This window comes from Nyctibius grandis, chromosome 3, assembly GCF_013368605.1.
Source record: "Nyctibius grandis isolate bNycGra1 chromosome 3, bNycGra1.pri, whole genome shotgun sequence".
NCBI classification, from domain to species: Eukaryota; Metazoa; Chordata; class Aves; order Nyctibiiformes; family Nyctibiidae; genus Nyctibius; species Nyctibius grandis.
In genome coordinates, this window is record NC_090660.1 from 72220708 (window position 1) to 72238354 (window position 17647).

General features: G+C 40.7%; 1 protein-coding gene across 8 annotated transcripts in view; it reads right to left on the minus strand.

Moving 5' to 3' along the window:
* The window catches only part of ASPH (aspartate beta-hydroxylase), a 135021-nt gene that overhangs the window by 18330 nt on the left and 99044 nt on the right, over positions 1-17647 (minus strand). For all 8 annotated transcript variants that reach the window (XM_068395685.1, XM_068395684.1, XM_068395683.1 and 5 more), the window contains 3 exons: positions 13210-13308; positions 12449-12538; positions 7403-7540 (listed from right to left, as the gene is read on the minus strand). In XM_068395685.1, the coding sequence (XP_068251786.1) occupies positions 7403-7540; positions 12449-12538; positions 13210-13308 (327 nt within the window). The remainder of the gene's footprint in view (positions 1-7402; positions 7541-12448; positions 12539-13209; positions 13309-17647) is intronic.

The window sequence follows — 17647 nt, forward strand, 5'->3', positions numbered from 1 at the left end:
ATCTACAGAAAAAAGTTAAATATGCTTACGCTCCATAATATATAGGGATTCAAGCCTTGGGTTAGAGCAACAAATTCATATTATATTTAGTGCAATATCCTGATCTCAAGTGAAGAATCAGGTGGTGAACAGCATTGGATACATATGTACTTGTTCCCTAGCAGCTGATTCCCATAAACCTCCATATGGCTTTTTAAATACAGTTCCTAATAATAATGAAAGCTTACAGTTGCTTTACATCTGGCAATAGTGTAGATTTTATTGGCAAAGACATTACTATATTTAAATAGGGATTTCTTAATATAGGTTTATTTTTATGTGTGACTATTATATTAAAAGAATCCTTACTCTGAGCTGTCAAGCCCTTTCAAATGCATGGTCATAAACGACACAGACGTTAAGAGGTTACTACCCCTCACATGAGGCATAACTACTGACCACACGTACATTTTAATCCATTGGACTATAAAATAAAATAATGATGAAGACTTCAATCTATTTCACTTTGTTACTGAAACAGAGTAGGAGAGTATTCACGACCAGTTACCATGTTTCTGCTGGGGAACGCTGATGACCTCCAAGTAAGGGGCAATATTTTAAACCTTTCAAAATATATTCCTTGCACCCATTCGGTCACTCATAGTGCTTGAACATCAGTGTGCGTATGCATCATCTCTGCTCTTTTCAACACAAGGCTCCCTTTAAAGCATCCAGCCACACTTTAAATGCATATTTCAATTTAATTTCTCCATTCAATATGAATGTTTAGCTATTATTAGCTAAACCATTAAGCCCTAGCTGTCACTCTACAGAAAACGTTACGGATATGTGCTGTTGCCAGTACTTTCATCATCTTTCTGCATTTTTCTTGCTGCACTTTAAACATTTAATTAGTAAAATCTAAGCCATCAGAGAAAAATGACAATACAAGATCTCCCTTAATCAATCAGCTATTCACTGTAGTACATTATTGGCAAAGCATCTTCTGGGTCCTTTCCAAAAGTCAATGGACACAACATGAGGAAAGGACAGAGTTACCTAGGTCATTACCTATGTAGTAGTTTCAGCCTAGTGAAAAGTCTCTAGGATCCAATAGCATTGTAACTCTTTTTTTTTTAAAAAAAAAATGAGCACCAGAATAGAAAAACAATGCTATATTGAGGTTCTACAACAGGTACCAGAGAATGTTGCAATGACTCAGTAAGACCGTCCATGGAAAGCTAATTGCCCCAGGGGAAGAGGACAGGTTTTCAAAGACAAAAGTAAGGTTTCCTTTTAGCTGAACTCAAACAAGAAAGAAAGGGTTTCTTGAATCTCCAAATCCAAAGGCCTGAAATACTGTAGATCAGGAACATTAACAGAGCATTTCCACATAAATCACTTGACACACACGTTGTAATTTAAAGGCTTATGTTTTCTGCTTCCTGAGAAATCAGGTGCCCCTTCCTATTCTTTTCAAGGAAACTACAAAAAACTTAAGCATTAATGGGCAGCAGCTAAAGAGATGCAAAGATCCACTTCCCTTCAGCACCATAGCACTAACCAGGATTTACCACCATAATACACGTCCTGTTAAGTGTTATTCAGATATTCCCGGTCTTTTTTTTCTTTTTTTTAAAAAAGAAACTAAAAAACCCCTCTTTCTTAAGACATCCAGGCAAGTAGGTAATAGTGAATTAATAAAGTATGAGATGATTGTCTTTAATCTTACCCATCAGGCAGTTAAATATCAGGCCTAAATTAGTTGTCTAGGCTTCTTTTTTTAGTAAAGCAGTAGAAAAGTTAACACCAGAAAGGGAGACATGCTATCCTTAGATAGTTATTTAATACAATAAAAATTAATCATCCTCTGGAAATATATCTTTTCTGACCCATAAACTAGAACACTAGCATGGACAGTATGTCTTTTGTCTGTATGGTTACAAGTTAGGTGAGCTGAACACCCCTGAGAAGGAATTTATTAAAATGGGAACATCAAAAAAGGACAAAAAAGCACCTGTCAGAATGCTCCCAGGATCGAGAGACCCCTGTACTCTGCCCCTCACAGGTGGAAAACAGTAACCTAAATGAAAGGAGTGAGTGGAGGCAAGTTTATGGTCATGGCAAAAGGCGAGAGCCCTCCTTGCCTACCTCACCTCCACAGGTGCCTCTGAGAAATAGATATGATGCCCTGGTGGAATACAGCCAGTCCAATGGGAATGTGGTGGATAGGCAACCTATATCAGAGGTCTCACCACAGTCAGAAAAACCTGTCAGGCGTATACCAACCTCTTCCACAAGGAAGAAGAGAAGAGTTTTAGTTGTTGGAGACTCTCTCCTAAAGGGAACTGAGGGCCCAATATGCAGAGCTGACCCTCATCACAGGGAGGTCTGCAGTCTGCCTGGAGCATGAATCAGGGATATCACCAGGAAACTCCCCAACCTGGTGAAGGCCACAGACTACTACCCACTGCTGATCTTCCAGACAGGTGGGGAGGAAGCTGCATCCCGTAGTCTGAGGGGGATGAAGAAAGACTTCAAGGCCTTAGGACGGTTGGTGAAAGAGTCTGGGGCGCAAGTTATTTTCTCCTCCCTCCTCCCATTTTCGGGTGATGACGTGGGATGGAATAGTAGGATTCTCTCCATAAATGCTTGGCTACGAGACTAGTGCTCCAGGCAGGGCTTTGGGTTCTTTGATAATGGCTGGTTTTATAAGACACCAGGCGTGACAGTAATACATGGGAAAGGTTTATGTCGTAGGGGCAAAAGGGTTCTGGGACAGGAATTAGCAGGGCTCATTCAGAGAGCTTTAAACTAGATTCGAAGGGGGATGGGGTGGTAGCTGGGCTTGCACCACTGGGGCAACGCTCTAGTGTTGATGAAGACCAGGAGGCCTCCCATCCCCCTGGGGTGAAATCGGTGTGCTCAGCTCGCTCCTGAAATGCCTGTACACCAATGCACACAGCATGGGGAATAAAAAGGAGGAGTTAGAAATCCGTGTTTGGTCGAGGGGTTATGATCTAGTGGCAATTACAGAGACTTGGTGGGACACCTCGCATGACTGGAACGTGGTCATGGATGGCTATGTCCTCTTCAGGAAAGACAGGCCAGTAAGGAGAGGTGGTGGAGTAGCTCTTTATGTAACTGAGCAGCTAGAATGTATTGAGTTATATCCAGGGGCACATCAGGAGCAAGTTGAGAGTTCGTGGGTACGAATTAAGGGGCAGGCTGGCAGGGGTGATACTGTTGTGGGTGTCTATTACAGGCCACCAAATCAGGATGAGGAGCTCGATGAGGCCTTCTACAGGCAACTGAGAGCAGTCTCACAATTACAGGCCCTGGTTGTTGTGGGGGATTTCAACTAGCCTGATATTTGCTGGAAGACCTACTCAGCCCGCCATCCTCAGTCCAGGAGGTTCCTCCAGTGCATTGATGATAACTTTCTGATGCAAATGGTGGATGAGCCAACTAGGAGAGGAGCGTTGCTGGATCTTGTTCTCACTAACAAGGAGGGTCTGGTTGAAGAGGTGAAGGTTGAGGGCAGCCTTGGTTGTAGTAACCATGAGATGGTGGAGTTCAGGATCTCATGTGGCAGGAACAGAATAGCTAGCAAAATCACAACCCTGGACTTCAGGAGGGCCAACTTTGGCCTTTTCAAGCAATTGCTAGGGGAAATCCCATGGGACAGGGTACTAGAAGGTAAGGGGGCCCAAGATAGTTGGTTAGCGTTCAAGGACTGCTTCTTCCGAGCTCAAGATCAGAGCATCCCAACAAGTAGGAAGTCAAGAAAGGGTACCAGGAGACCTGCATGGTTGAACAGGGAAGTGCTGGGCAAACTCAAGTGGAAGAAGAGGGTGTACAGATCGTGGAAGGAGGGGCTGGCCACTTGGGAGGAATATAAGTCTGTTGTCAGAGGATGTAGGGAGGCAACTAGGAAAGCTAAGGCCTCCTTGGAATTAAACCTTGCAAGAGAGGTCAAGGACAACAGAAAGGGCTTCTTCAAATACATTGCAGGTAAAGCCAACACTAGAGGCAATGTAGGCCCACTGATGAATGAGGTGGGGGCCCTGGAGACAGAGGATAAAAAGAAGGCGGAGTTACTGAATGCCTTCTTTGCCTCTGTCTATACTGCTGGAGGCTGTCCTGAGGAGCCCCGGACCCCTGAGGCCCCAGAAGAAGTCAGGATAGAGGAGGAATCTGTCTTGGTTGATGAGGGCTGGGTCAGGGATGAGTTAAGCAACCTGGACAACCATAAATCCATGGCTCCTGATGGGATGCACCCACGGGTGCTGAGGGAGCTGGCGGAAGTCATTGCTAGGCCACTCTCCATCATCTTTGCTAAGTCATGGGGAATGGGAGAGGTGCCTGAGGACTGGAGGAAAGCAAATGTCACTCCAGTCTTCAAAAAGGGCAAGAAGGAGGACCCGGGTAACTATAGACCAGTCAGCCTCACCTCCATCCCTGGAAAGGTAATAGAACAATTTGTCCTTGGTGCTGTCTCTAGGCACATCAAGGATAGGAGGATCATTAGGGGCAGTCAACATGGCTTCACCAAGGGGAAGTCATGCTTAACCAACTTGATAGCCTTTTATGAGGACATAACTCGGTGGACAGATGATGGTAAAGCTGTGGATGTGGTCTGTCTCGATTTCAGTAAAGCGTTTGACACAGTAAACTGAGGAAGTGTAGTCTGGATGATCGGGTAGTGAGGTGGATTGTGAACTGGCTGAAGGAAAGAAGCCAGAGAGTGGTGGTCAATGGGACAGAGTCCAGTTGGAGGCCTGTATCTAGTGGAGTCCCTCAAGGGTCGGTACTGGGACCAGTACTATTCAATATATTCATTAATGACTTGGATGAGGGAATAGAGTGCACTGTCTGCAAGTTCGCTGATGACACCAAACTGGGAGGAGTGGTTGACACACCAGAAGGCTGTGCTGCCATTCAGAGAGACCTGGACAGGCTGGAGAGTTGGGCGGGGAGAAATTTAATGAAATATAACAAGGGCAAGTGCAGAGTCCTGCATCTGGGCAAGAACAAGTTGGGAACAGACCTGTTGGAGAGCAGCATAGGGGAAAGGGACCTGGGCGTCCTAGTGGACAGCAGGATGACCATGAGCCAGCAATGTGCCCTTGTGGCCAAGAAGGCCAATGGCATCCTGGGGTGTATTAGAAGGGGTGTGGTTAGCAGGTCAAGAGAGGTTCTCCTCCCCCTCTACTCTGCCCTGGTGAGGCCGCATCTGGAGTATTGTGTCCAGTTCTGGGCCCCTCAGTTCAAGAAGGACAGGGAACTGCTAGAGAGAGTCCAGCGCAGAGCCACGAAGATGATTAAGGGAGTGGAACATCTCCCTTATGAGGAGAGACTGAGGGAGCTGGGTCTCTTTAGCTTGGAGAAGAGGAGACTGAGGGGTGACCTCATTAATGTTTATAAATATGTAAAGGGCAAGTGTCATGAGGATGGAGCCAGGCTCTTCTCAGTGACATCCCTTGACAGGACAAGGGGCAACGGGCGCAAGCTGGAACACAGGAGGTTCCACATAAATATGAGGAAAAACTTCTTTACAGTGAGGGTAACTGAACACTGGAACAGGCTGCCCAGAGAGGTTGTGGAGTCTTCTTCTCTGGAGACATTCAAAACCTGCCTGGACGCGTTCCTGTGTGATATGATCTAGGTAATCCTGCTCCGGCAGGGGGATTGGACTAGATGATCTTTCGAGGTCCCTTCCAATCCCTAACATTCTGTGATTCTGTGAAGTGGATTTCAGAGAGGCAGCTGTGCTGTGGAGGTCAGGAGTGAATTTCTATCCTTGTTGGTCTTCCAAATGGCTCTTCTAATTGCCGCCTAAGATGCTGATCCAAACCAAGACTTCAGTATATGGTCTGAGCCATCTGAAAAAAATCCCTTCAAGGTGGGGTCCTGGCCATTTTATAACAGGAAACTGAACTCTTTCATCATTCAAAGTTGACTTGTCTCCGCATGCCAAGGGTGAAGGGACAATTACCTTCTGTGACTCAGGAATTTGAATGGTTTACATGTAAGAGACTGTAAAACATCACTGCAGATAGCTTACAGCATCAATAAAATAATATCTATTCTTTCTTTTTCATTTGGGAAAAGTATGATAAGAAGTTCCCAGTTTCTCCATCTCCTTTATGGCAGGGAGTATCTATTCCTACACTTTCCCCAAGAATGAGTTCAACACATGCACATTTCAAATCTTCGCAAATGTTAGTCCATAAAGCTAATTGCTTTTTTTGTGTGACTGAGATTACACTGGAGAATCACACTTTAATCTAAATTTCCTAGCCTTATTTATGCCGCCATCAAAAGAATAACGAGCAGTAATCTTCCTTTTTAAATTTCTTTCTTTTTTTTTAAAATAAAATCATCCTTTTGTAGGTTTTTAACATGTTATGTAACTAAGTATAATGAAATAACCACTCTGAAGGAATCTGTCTCTTGCAAATAAACATTTATGTTTTTAAATTATTTGTGCAGAATAATTTTGGTAAACCACATACCAATAATTAAAACATACAGGAAAAAAATAGTTCTTCCTCCCCTCCTTTTTTTTTTTGAGGAATTATGATTAAAATTATTAAAATTAAAATAAAATAATAAAAATTATGCTATTTGGGAAACATAAACTATTATTATGAATAACAACCAGACTAATTGTCTTTCATTAAATAAAAAAAGAACCGTAAAGAATTTAAATTCTGCGTTGTTATCTTTCGCTAAATCCATCACTGTGAGTCTACAGTTGTTTCTCTTATGCAATTAAAAGCTTCCAAAGTCACCAAATATTACACAAAGGATGAAGGACACAGCCTTTCCTAACTAATTAAAAATTCACAACGGGTGTCCCAGACATTACCAAAGTTTGCTGTCATTGTGCACTTGAGACATTATGGTTGTCTACCATGTAAATTTTGTATTTAGTGACATCCCTTGACAGGACAAGGGGCAATGGGTGCAAGCTGGAACACAGGAGGTTCCACATAAATATGAGGAAAAACTTCTTTACGGTGAGGGTGACCGAACACTGGAACAGGCTGCCCAGAGAGGTTGTGGAGTCTTCTTCTCTGGAGACATTCAAAACCCGCCTGGACGCGTTCCTGTGTGATATGGTCTAGGCAATCCTGCTCTGGCAGGGGGACTGGACTAGATGATCTTTCGAGGTCCCTTCCAATCCCTAACATTCTGTGATTCTGTGATTTCAGTCATCCTGTCCCCATTCCCAATTTTGAAAATGAGTGAGCTCATTTTACCGTATCTTAGTTAAATCTTGTGCTCAGTCTGATGCCTGGTACTCACAGGCAGTGATTCAGACTTCATAAATTAGAATTCTCTCTGCTTAATATCTTAGATTTATAGCTGTTATTAAAAAAATAAAATGAAAGTATACAGAAACAAACTTCCTTACCTTCACCAGTTCCGTATAACCAGTTTCCCTTGCTGTCCACCAAGGCTGAGCTTTCAGTCCCTTGACATTGTAGAGGGAGCGCTGCCAAACTGATGCAAAGTGACCTTTTTGGTATCCAAGTTCATACCACTTGTATGCCTAAAAGATTGCAGTTGTTAACAACCAAATTCATATCAGCCAAGCTTATGCTTTTTTAAAAAGGTAACAGACTGTCTCTTTGGATGCTGGGGTTATTCTTCTAATGTAATGTAGTAACGAATACTTCAAGGAAAAAAAACCAAACAAACCCAAAAAAACCCAACTAACAATGCCAAAATAGATCAGTCAACCAAGGCTGTCCAATCAAACATTAGCAAAATAGAATAATCTTCTCACAACCATTCACATCAAATATGGGTCAGTAATCTAGGCACTGTCTTTGGACTTGGGAGATCCAATTGTTTATCATCTTGGTCAACCTTGTTTTATCTATGTTTCAATTCTCTACCTATGAACTAAAGTTGACAGCCTTCTACTGTCAATGAGATGCTGTGGTGATGAAAACAGTACTGACTTCGTGGATCTAAATTGTCATGTAATTATCTAATACATATATGCACTTGAGTTTCTTCAAATATTTGTTGCCACACTAGAATTGAGATGATGCTACTATTTTTTCTTGTCTTTTCCCTTTATTTTACATGGTAGAAACCTACTGATGCTAATATCAGACCTTTGTATTACTCTCCCTTTTCACAACTTGCTTTACCACTGCATAGCAGCAAAACAAGGTCCTGCAAAGGAAGAAAATGGGATGCTTGGAAAGAAAAGATCCAGCATGAGTAGCACTGTGATGAACCATATACAGAGAAGGCCTCCTTCCTGTCCAGCACTGCTGCTACAGCTGCAATATTTTAGACAACACGAAAAAAAAGGCTATGACAGAGCAGCTAAGTAGGGAGATATGAGGTAAGAAGTCCAGAGCAGAGAGGCTGAAACAGGCGGCAATCCCTGCCTTGAGCAGAAACAGTCCAAAAACCTCTTGGAGCCACGCACAGAGTCCCTCTCTAGCTACACTGCTTGAAATTCACTCCCTCCCAAGCCAGCAACCTATCCAATTCACCTCCACTTAAGAGTCACTTGGCCAAACTTGGACTATGTTCTCATGCTCCTTCACCCAACCTGATATTTATTCTTATCTCACTCTATATAAACCAGCCTACAATTTCACCCTTGTGCTTCCAGTCAATAATACTCCCCCCACACCTCACCATTAGCCACATTCCCTGGCTGTAGCCACCTCCTTGCCCAGTTCTCTGCAAGAAAACAAACCCTCCACTTTTCTTTCCAGCAGGAGTATGGAAAATCTGGTGTGCTGGTTTTGGCTGAGATAATTTACTTCACAGTAGCTAGTATGCATCTGTGTTTTGGATTTGTGCTGAAAACAGTGTTGATGTTTTCATTATTGCTGAGCAGTGCTGACACAGAGTCAAGGCCTTTTCTGCTTCTCACACCACCCCACCAGCGAGTAGGCTGCGGGTGCACAAGGAGTTGGCAGGGGACACAGCTGGGACAGCTAACCCCAGCTGACCAAAGGGATATTCCATACCATATGACGTCACCCTCAGCACATAGAGGTGGGGGAAGAAGAAGGAAGGAGGGACATCCGGAGTGATGGCGTTTGTCTTCCCAAGTAACTGTTACAAGTGATGGAGCCCTGCTGTCCTGGAGATGGCTGAACACCTGCCTGCTGATGGGAAGTAGCGAAGGAATTCCTTGTTTTGCTTTGCTTGTGCATGTGGCTTTTGCTTTACCTATTAAACTGTCTTTATCTTAACCCTCGAGTTTTCTTACTTTCACCCTTCCAATTGTCTCCCCATCCTACCCGGGCAGTGGGGAGGGAGTGAGCGGCTGGGTGGGGCTTAGTTGCTGGCTGGGGTTAAACCACAACATCTGGACAAGATTAACACTGCCCCCAGTAGCATTCTGGTATGGTAGTTTCCCTGCATGACTAACTATTTTAATTGTTATTTGTTTTTCAAAGAGAGTAATTTCTCCTATTCTAACTCATGAGCGTATGACAGTTGTCCATTAATCTGCCCACACTTGACATGAAGGCTAAAACAAAAGACTTATTGAGACAAAAACCACAGGACTAACTCTTAAGCTAAAGAAGAATCATTTTATGTATGGGGTCTAATGGAAAGCAAAAAATATAGTCAAATAAACACACTTCTAGGAGAACAATTCATGTCAGATTATTATTAATGTTTACCTTGAAGCCAGTAAACTAGAAGGAAAAACAAAACTTTTTTGGATACAAATCAGCCATGAGAACAGTGTGTGACTTACTAAGAATGACGTAGTCTCAGCAGTCAGTCAGTCAAGAAAATAGAAAGCTATCGGAAATTCTTCATGTAATGAATTATTTCTAAAAATTTCCAGGTGTCACCTTAGAGATCTTTTATTTCAGATGTAAGGCGAGAAATTACTTTGGGTGGTTTTGTTTTCAAATTTTTACATTGTCTCTATATTGTAACCATAGATTATTTTTTGAGAGACTGTAAACTTTCTTCAAGCTTTTAAAAACATGGTAGTCCAATCTTTATAACTCTCTTGAAGTATGTAGGAAAGGCCGCAACAGAATATTGCCTTACAGTATCCACCTGAAGTACGGAAAAACTGTGTGGGTTAACAGAATACCTGCAGACCATATATAAGCTTTAATCTTTTTTCCCTAGAGAAGCTTTGTAAAATTGTTTATGGGTCCAAAAAAAAAAAAGTATTACCTTTGGGCAAAACACAGTATATCTTTAAATTTTGATGTTATCTTGGTTAAGTCTCTGAAATGGAAGCATTATGATTTATAATGTGTGTTCCCCAAGATGTAAGTTGTAATAGCGGTGAGATACCAATAGATCGTTCATGCTGACTGCTCGCATTCATTTGCAATGTCTGGAGTTAGCCCAAATGATAAGTGGGATGAATTACTTGTTTCAGCCACTGACTGATGAGTATAAATTTTGCTGGTCTTTAAGATCCATCAGCTATAACCACGACGTATAACACTGTTAATCCTTATTCATTAGAAGAATTGTGCTATGAGGTTGCCTTTGACAGCACGGAGTAGGGTTAGGTTGCCTCACTCACCCTATCCAGTCCTGAGTTTCTGTGAGAAACCTTTCTTTTTGCATGCAGATTTTGGCAGCAGAAAGACTAAATAATGACCCCTGTACTATTCAGGACAGCTATAACAGTATACCTTCTCTTCCAGGAAAGTAATTGTTTGAGATGCACTCAGTTTATACATTCTGTGTGAACAGCACTTTGTTCTATAAAACCTTCTACAGTTCTAACTCATCTTTTTTTTTAAGTCAGTTTGGCATTTTATCAAATTATAGTTGGAAAGGGCATACTTAACAGTGTTTCCCTAACGCTTACCAAGACCACATTCGTAATTCCTAATTTAGCTCTAATAGATGAATATCTACCTTCAAAAAACCTTCAGTGATAGGAATTTCACATGTTCCTTAAATATTGATCTGTTTCTTTGATTAAATCTTGAAGTTCAGCAAGTCTAGCAAGGTCAGAGGTCCACTGATAAATTTAAGTCTCCTCTGTGCCAAGAAGTTCATTTGTCATCAATTAAAACTTTTTCTACAGCAGATTTCACAATTAACTCCATAAACATTAACACATAATTATCCCAGGGATTGGGATGATATACATTAATTACATCTGTGTGGTATCTTCAGTCAAACACTGTAATGGGATGCTCTAGGCTCAATCATTCAGCCCAGAATATCCCACAGAAGCATACAGGGTTTTCTTTTTCGGTTTTCTGTTGAGAGAAGGACAGACAGAGAGAGATGGTGCATGTGCAAGCAGACAGTGTGCGTGTGTGTGTGTGCGTTTGTGTTTTTAAATATAGAATGAGGCCAACTAATTCTCACTTCTAAATGAACTTCTAAATTCAAAAATCATCATTGGAAGAATATCATATTGTACTTTCAGAGAAGGCAATCTAACTTAAAAAATACAGATATTATTACATTTCAATGTATGTATAAGGTATTGTAATAAAAGTACCACAATTTATAAAAAAAAAAGAAAATTAACTTGAGGAACTAGGCTTAAGAAAGATCACTAACATAGGCTTCATTTTAGTTTACCTGTCTATAGTTCATATTGGAGAACTGCCTAGTGACTGGGCCAAGGTACTCAAGAGGTCAGCATTCTTTACAGTATTTTAGGTATCAATATTTCAGACCTATTACTAGATAACTGATTAAAAAGCAGTTCCACTAAGCTTTTTTATTCTTATTCTTTTCACAGTTCCCATCCAGGAACCTGACTAGGGTTTTTTTGTTGTTGTTGTTTTTAAATTTCACCCATAGTAAAGTTCACTACTAATAACAGTCTTCAACAAAAGCCCTTTGCTCTCTTATCATAGCAGATGTGCTAATTCACACATTTAAATTTGGCTTTTACATTAAATTTGGTTTTAAATTAACAAATTGGAAACTCTTATGGTTTTCAGTTGCATATGTTTGCTTTTGTTGGGCATGCAACAGATTTGTTGCACAAATCTCTGCTTTTCTGATCTGTTTGCTACCTTAATTATTGAACAAATATCATAACTCAGCCCACACATTCAGTCCTCTCATAGTCTTCTTTTATCACATACTATTGGCGCCCAAGGTCATTTTGGGAAAATGTTATATCAGAGCTATGAGAGAACTTCTATACAGTAATATACATGTAATTGTTTTTTTAACTCTGGTTAAAATCTTTGTTGTAAGTAGTAGGAGCAGAAAACAGACTCTAAAAACATTTATGAATTTTTGAAAAATGTTTGGTCCCTTGGTTCAAACTGCCCCATGCAATGTCACACCAATGGCAGATTATTTGCTGTTGCTCGTTGTGACCTGTACACACATACGCTGGATTGTTATTGCAATAGGACTACTCATGTTTTCAACATTGAGCCTGTGCTTAAAAGTTTTTCTGGATTCTGCAGTCCATCAGAGGTTTAGACTTTAAAGCAAGAACATGTTAAATGCCTACCTCTTTGTCTCCCATTCTCTGCAAAGCATCACCCAGATGAAAATAAAAGCGTCCATCATTTGTGCCAGGGTCACCAGACTCTAGTCCTTCCTAAAAAAAAAAATAAATGTGTAAGATAAACTTCAAGAGGACTTCTAAAACAGTTAATTTGATTGCTGTAAACAGGTTGCCAATTCTATGCAAGAGATAGGCTCTGAAACTGGTTATAAAATATAATCACCATGGCAACCCAGAACTTAGGTTGAATGAATACAACACTTCAGTAAAAAGACATTGAGAAATGTTACCGATTTTCCAAATGCCATGGCCTCGACCCCCAGTTCTTCCAAGACAGAAGTGTATTCAGAGATGGACCCTTGCCCCTGACCCTATATACATATACACAACCATTTTAGAAAGCTAGATTAAGCTTTTGTTTTGTGGTACTTTTTCCCAAACACTCAGGAGTATATGCAAGCCCTCTCTGGATTTTTCAAGAACCTTAAGTTTGCAGAATACTGCCAAACTCAAAACAATTTGAGACTCACAGCTGTGTACTCAGGGTTAACCACTAATAAAACAAACACTTGATGTTTAAGAATTGATGAGTCCCAATGTACAAGCTTGTTCCAGTTCATAGGCAGTGATTTAACAATACAACTCCAACACATAGCTTAAACTGTGATTTGTGATTACTATGCTTCTACCTTGACATGTTTCATACATTCCAATTTTATTTTTTACAGGTAAAATATTTACTGTAGGTAAGGAAAGAAAAATACCTTTAGATAGGGTATGCTCTCTGCTATCTTGTTTTCTGCCTTCAGGATGAAGCCATAATGTACTTTGGCAAAGCCATCATTTGGAGCCAGGCTTAGAACCTGTTTGAGAATAAATGAATTAAATACTCATGTATAGATCTATGCAAATTAACAAACTTGTGCACATATTACTATTTAGTGATGCAATGACATTTTCTTCTCAGATAGATAAATTCTTGGCTCAGCTGTGCTTTCTTTTCCCCATTCACTTTTGTGCTTCTCCAGAAAGGTCTATTACAGATCAAACCTTAAAGTCTCAGAAGCGAAATTATTCCAACCAAAATCTCGGAATTGCATTACTTTTTATTGTCTGTCTTCCTCCACCCTCTCTCTTGAGTTACAGAATGCTACATTACAGAATTAACACCATTCATTAACACAAGTTACGTATCCCAGGTTTGACTAATCTGAAGGAAAGCAGCTGCTTTTGAACAAGTCTACAGCACAGTCATGGGGAACAGTGTAGAAATATACCTGATATAGTTTAAAGTTAGATAGGTTTATACTGGTGGCAAACCAGTCTTGGCAAGAGAAAATACACTATGCTGTGAAGCACAGTGAGAACAACTGAGAAAGATGCTGTAAAATAATGCCTGCATCACATAATGGGACTGCGCAGACCCTGGGAATGCAAAGGGCATTCTCAGCACTGCGGTGAACTGGAGCACTCTCTGGAAGAGCTTACACTTGCTTGGCCAAAAGAAAGCTATCAGATGGCAATGAAAGGTCTAATGTAGTAGTGATTCAATGTGCTTTCATACTAGAAGCTGATGGATAAATTATTCTTGTATAGTTGTGCGCTGCACTCTTTGACCAAGACCAAGACCTAGCGTGCTGAATTAAGCTAAAAGATTTTGTATCCTGAACAAGATTCAGATAATGTCTGAGTTATAACCTGACTTAACTTTGCAGGAAAGGAAAAAACATAGGCAAATATCTGGAGATGGATATTTCAAGGGGGAATGTGCAAGAGAAAGATTCGTGAGTACACGGACAGCTGTAGGAAAGGACCAGTGTACAGTGGAGTGTTTCAGGGAAAGGGCGTGTGAAGCCAGCTGGCTTGAGATCTGAAACATACACCCCCAACATTACTGAGATAATTTAAGTGCATTTGGTCTGTCTCAGCCAAGGGGAAAATTAGAGAATGTCTTGATCGACTTTCCACTTCCACGTTTCTATGATGTATATATTCAATATCATTTGTAGCTCTACGAGATATCAATCACATGGTCAAGTTAATCTGTTGTTACACCTCTTCTCTCCTTAAAATAAGGGTGGACAGTATTATCAGGACAGATCCTCAGTGTGTAAGGATGATCACAAGAACCTGGCAGTCAGTGGAATTACAGAGGCTGATACCTGCTGAACGTCTAGCATGGCTGCTAAATACAAAACTGGACAGATGAGCAACTTCTCTTGCCTAAATCCATTTTTGAGGCTACTAAACTTACACCATGGGTAAAATGTCTGCATACATTACAGCCATCTCCCTCTGCCTTTTCCAGTCACTGTCTAACCTAATTTTTCAATCAAAATAATTACACAAGCAAAAGCATAATAAGTTCTCTGGGCCAATTTCTCTGCTTTCTCAAACCTTGTTACATACGAACTACACCCAAGCAAAACTAAAATCAGCACAATGTGGGTATGAAATGTTATGAGTTAAAAATAGCAGCATTTCACTTCCTTTTGCAGAAAAGAGCTACTATGAAGGAACAATCAATTTGAGAATCTATCTGAAGCCCATAATATGACACATTATTAGCAAAAAGTGAACTTGGCAATTCATAGTAAGCATGAGCTTGATCCCTAGTATAAGAATATGCTACCACCTTATGCATCTTATGCCTTTTGACTACAGCATTCTGTGTATAACCATTTTGATCCAAGAATCTGTACCTGCAGGGTAAAATAAAATGACTGACAGATATATTTATTAGCCATATAATTTTGTTACAGTTCCTTTAACTATAGGATAAAGCTATCTGATTAATTAAGACAGAACAGAATTTTCTGTACTATAGTTCATTTAAACTATGCCAAGTTGCATTAAGGCATGATCTACATTCAGAGCCCCTAAAGAGAAGCAAAGAGATACAATCAGCAGAAATTACACTGGAAGTATTTAATATAAATTGTATTATTCTGTTGCTGTTGCTGCATGCAATATTAATTATGTTTAGAAATAAGTTTTACTAAACTGCTCATAGCCCACTAAATATTATTCATGAATATAGAAATTAACCTCTGGGGCTATCAATGGCTAATTAGCCAGGGCAAAGTTCTGTGTTAATGTGGATATTCTGCTTTTGGTACCTGAGATAGCTCAATCAGAGCTGGCTTGTGCGTGTCTGTATAACACTGCACTGAGCCATGCAAACATGCCTCAGCATGGCAGGCAGAAACAGTGCTATTAGCAGAGTAACTGGTCTTATAAAGTTCTCTTCCACTGTATTTTATCATAATCCGCAGATCTTTGAAAACAAAAATAGCTCTAAATTCTACTAGGACTAATTTTAATGTTATGTTTCCATGTCCCTAAGTGTAATATTCAAAAGAAAATACTTCAATATTAGGCAAAACTGAAATCCTATCCAATTGGATGCCATTTTCCATTTGTGGTTCAGCACAGACTGCTAAATGCATAATAGAACAATGTATTTCGTATCAGTTAAACTATACCACACTACAGTTGTACGTACAATCTCTCTTGATCTGAAGCTCAACGTTTATACATATCGCTTCTGTAGCTAGAGGAAGGAACATATCATATTTAATACTTTTGAAATAAAACATGTGACTATAACACTTCAACAGCTGCTAAGACATAACAAATTTGGGGAAAATAATTTTAAAACAACGTTGACTGGTTCCAAATTTTTAAATCTGGTTACACAAAAAAGACAAGAATTGAATAGAAAATAAGTAAACCGGCTATTAAAGGTAAAGCAGAAAGTTTTCATTCACTAGGATTCCTTGGGCATCTACTCGTTTCCTTGGAGTTGATGCCAGCTACAGTTAGTCTGTTCTGAAATGGTATATACTGTAATCCCAAGGTAGGTGACAGTGCCTGTGAAGGGTCCAGCTGGTTGTGTGTGCTCAGCCCATGCTTAATACAAACTGATAACACTGAGTTAAGATCAAAATGTTATAGCAGGAAGAAAGGGAGGACACCGGTACCTTTTGCCCAAGAATCTAGAAGATTCCCAGAAAATGGGAAATTTCGAGTCTAGATTCTCTTGCACAGAAGAGTGTTCAACTACTTGGGAACTTGGCTGAGGAGCAGAAACAAGTACCACATACACAAGAAGTTAGACAAACATGAAGAAAAGAATGGGACCAGAGGGGAATTAGCAAAAAACTGAGTCTTTAGTCAGACAAGGGGTGTGTTCTCTTGTGGATGCATCCTGAGCTCTGCTTTCTCTTCCTAGATGTCTATGCCTTGTGCATTAAAGAACATTTGAATAAAATGTATGAAGATCCTTAGAGGGGGAACCAGAACCCAGGATTCATAAATATTGGAGGCATCTGCTGTGCAGCACTGAACTCATGCTCTTGTCTGTGCTTTCTTACATTTTTCTATCAAATGGCTAATTTGTCCTACACTAGTGAGAAGGATTTAATCACACTACAGAAGTTTCCTAGGGTTTTCAAAAATCATGGGAAGAGGAAGATGTCTTCTGGAGGGCCCCAGAACCACTCTTCACAGTTTGCCCTTCTCTTTATTGACTATGCACACAGCCTGAGCACCTATGGTAGGAGCTCTCCAAACCATATGCCAATCACTTTCTAAATCTGCATTGCAACAGCTGAGAGAAACACTCAAGAGCAGACCATATGGCCCTTAAGCAATCTGCCCAAAATCACATAAGAAGCCTTCAGTATTGACCTGGTTACCTGGGATATGGAGAAGGCTGAGGTATTCAATGTCTTTTTTGCCTCAGTCTTCACTGGCAAGTGCTCTAGCCTCACCACCCAAGTCGCAGAGGGCAGAGGCAGGGACTGGAAGGATGAAGAACTGCCCACTGTAGGAGAAGATCAGGTTCAAGACCATGTAAGGAACCTGAAGGTGCACAAGTCCATGGGACCTGATGAGGTGCATCCACAGGTCCTGAGGGAACAGGCGGATCAAGTTGCTAAGCCACTATCCATCATTCTTGAGAAGTCATGGCAGTCCAGTGAAGTTCCCACTGACTGGAAAAGGGGAAACATAACCCCCATCTTCAAGAAGGGGAAAAAGGAAGACCCAGGGAACTACAGGCCAGTCAGTCTCACCTCTGTGCCTGGCAAGATCATGGAACAGATCCTCCTGGAAACTATACTGCAGCACACGGAAATCAAGGAGGTGATTAGTGACAGCCAACATGGCTTCACTAAGGGCAAATCATGCCTGACAAAT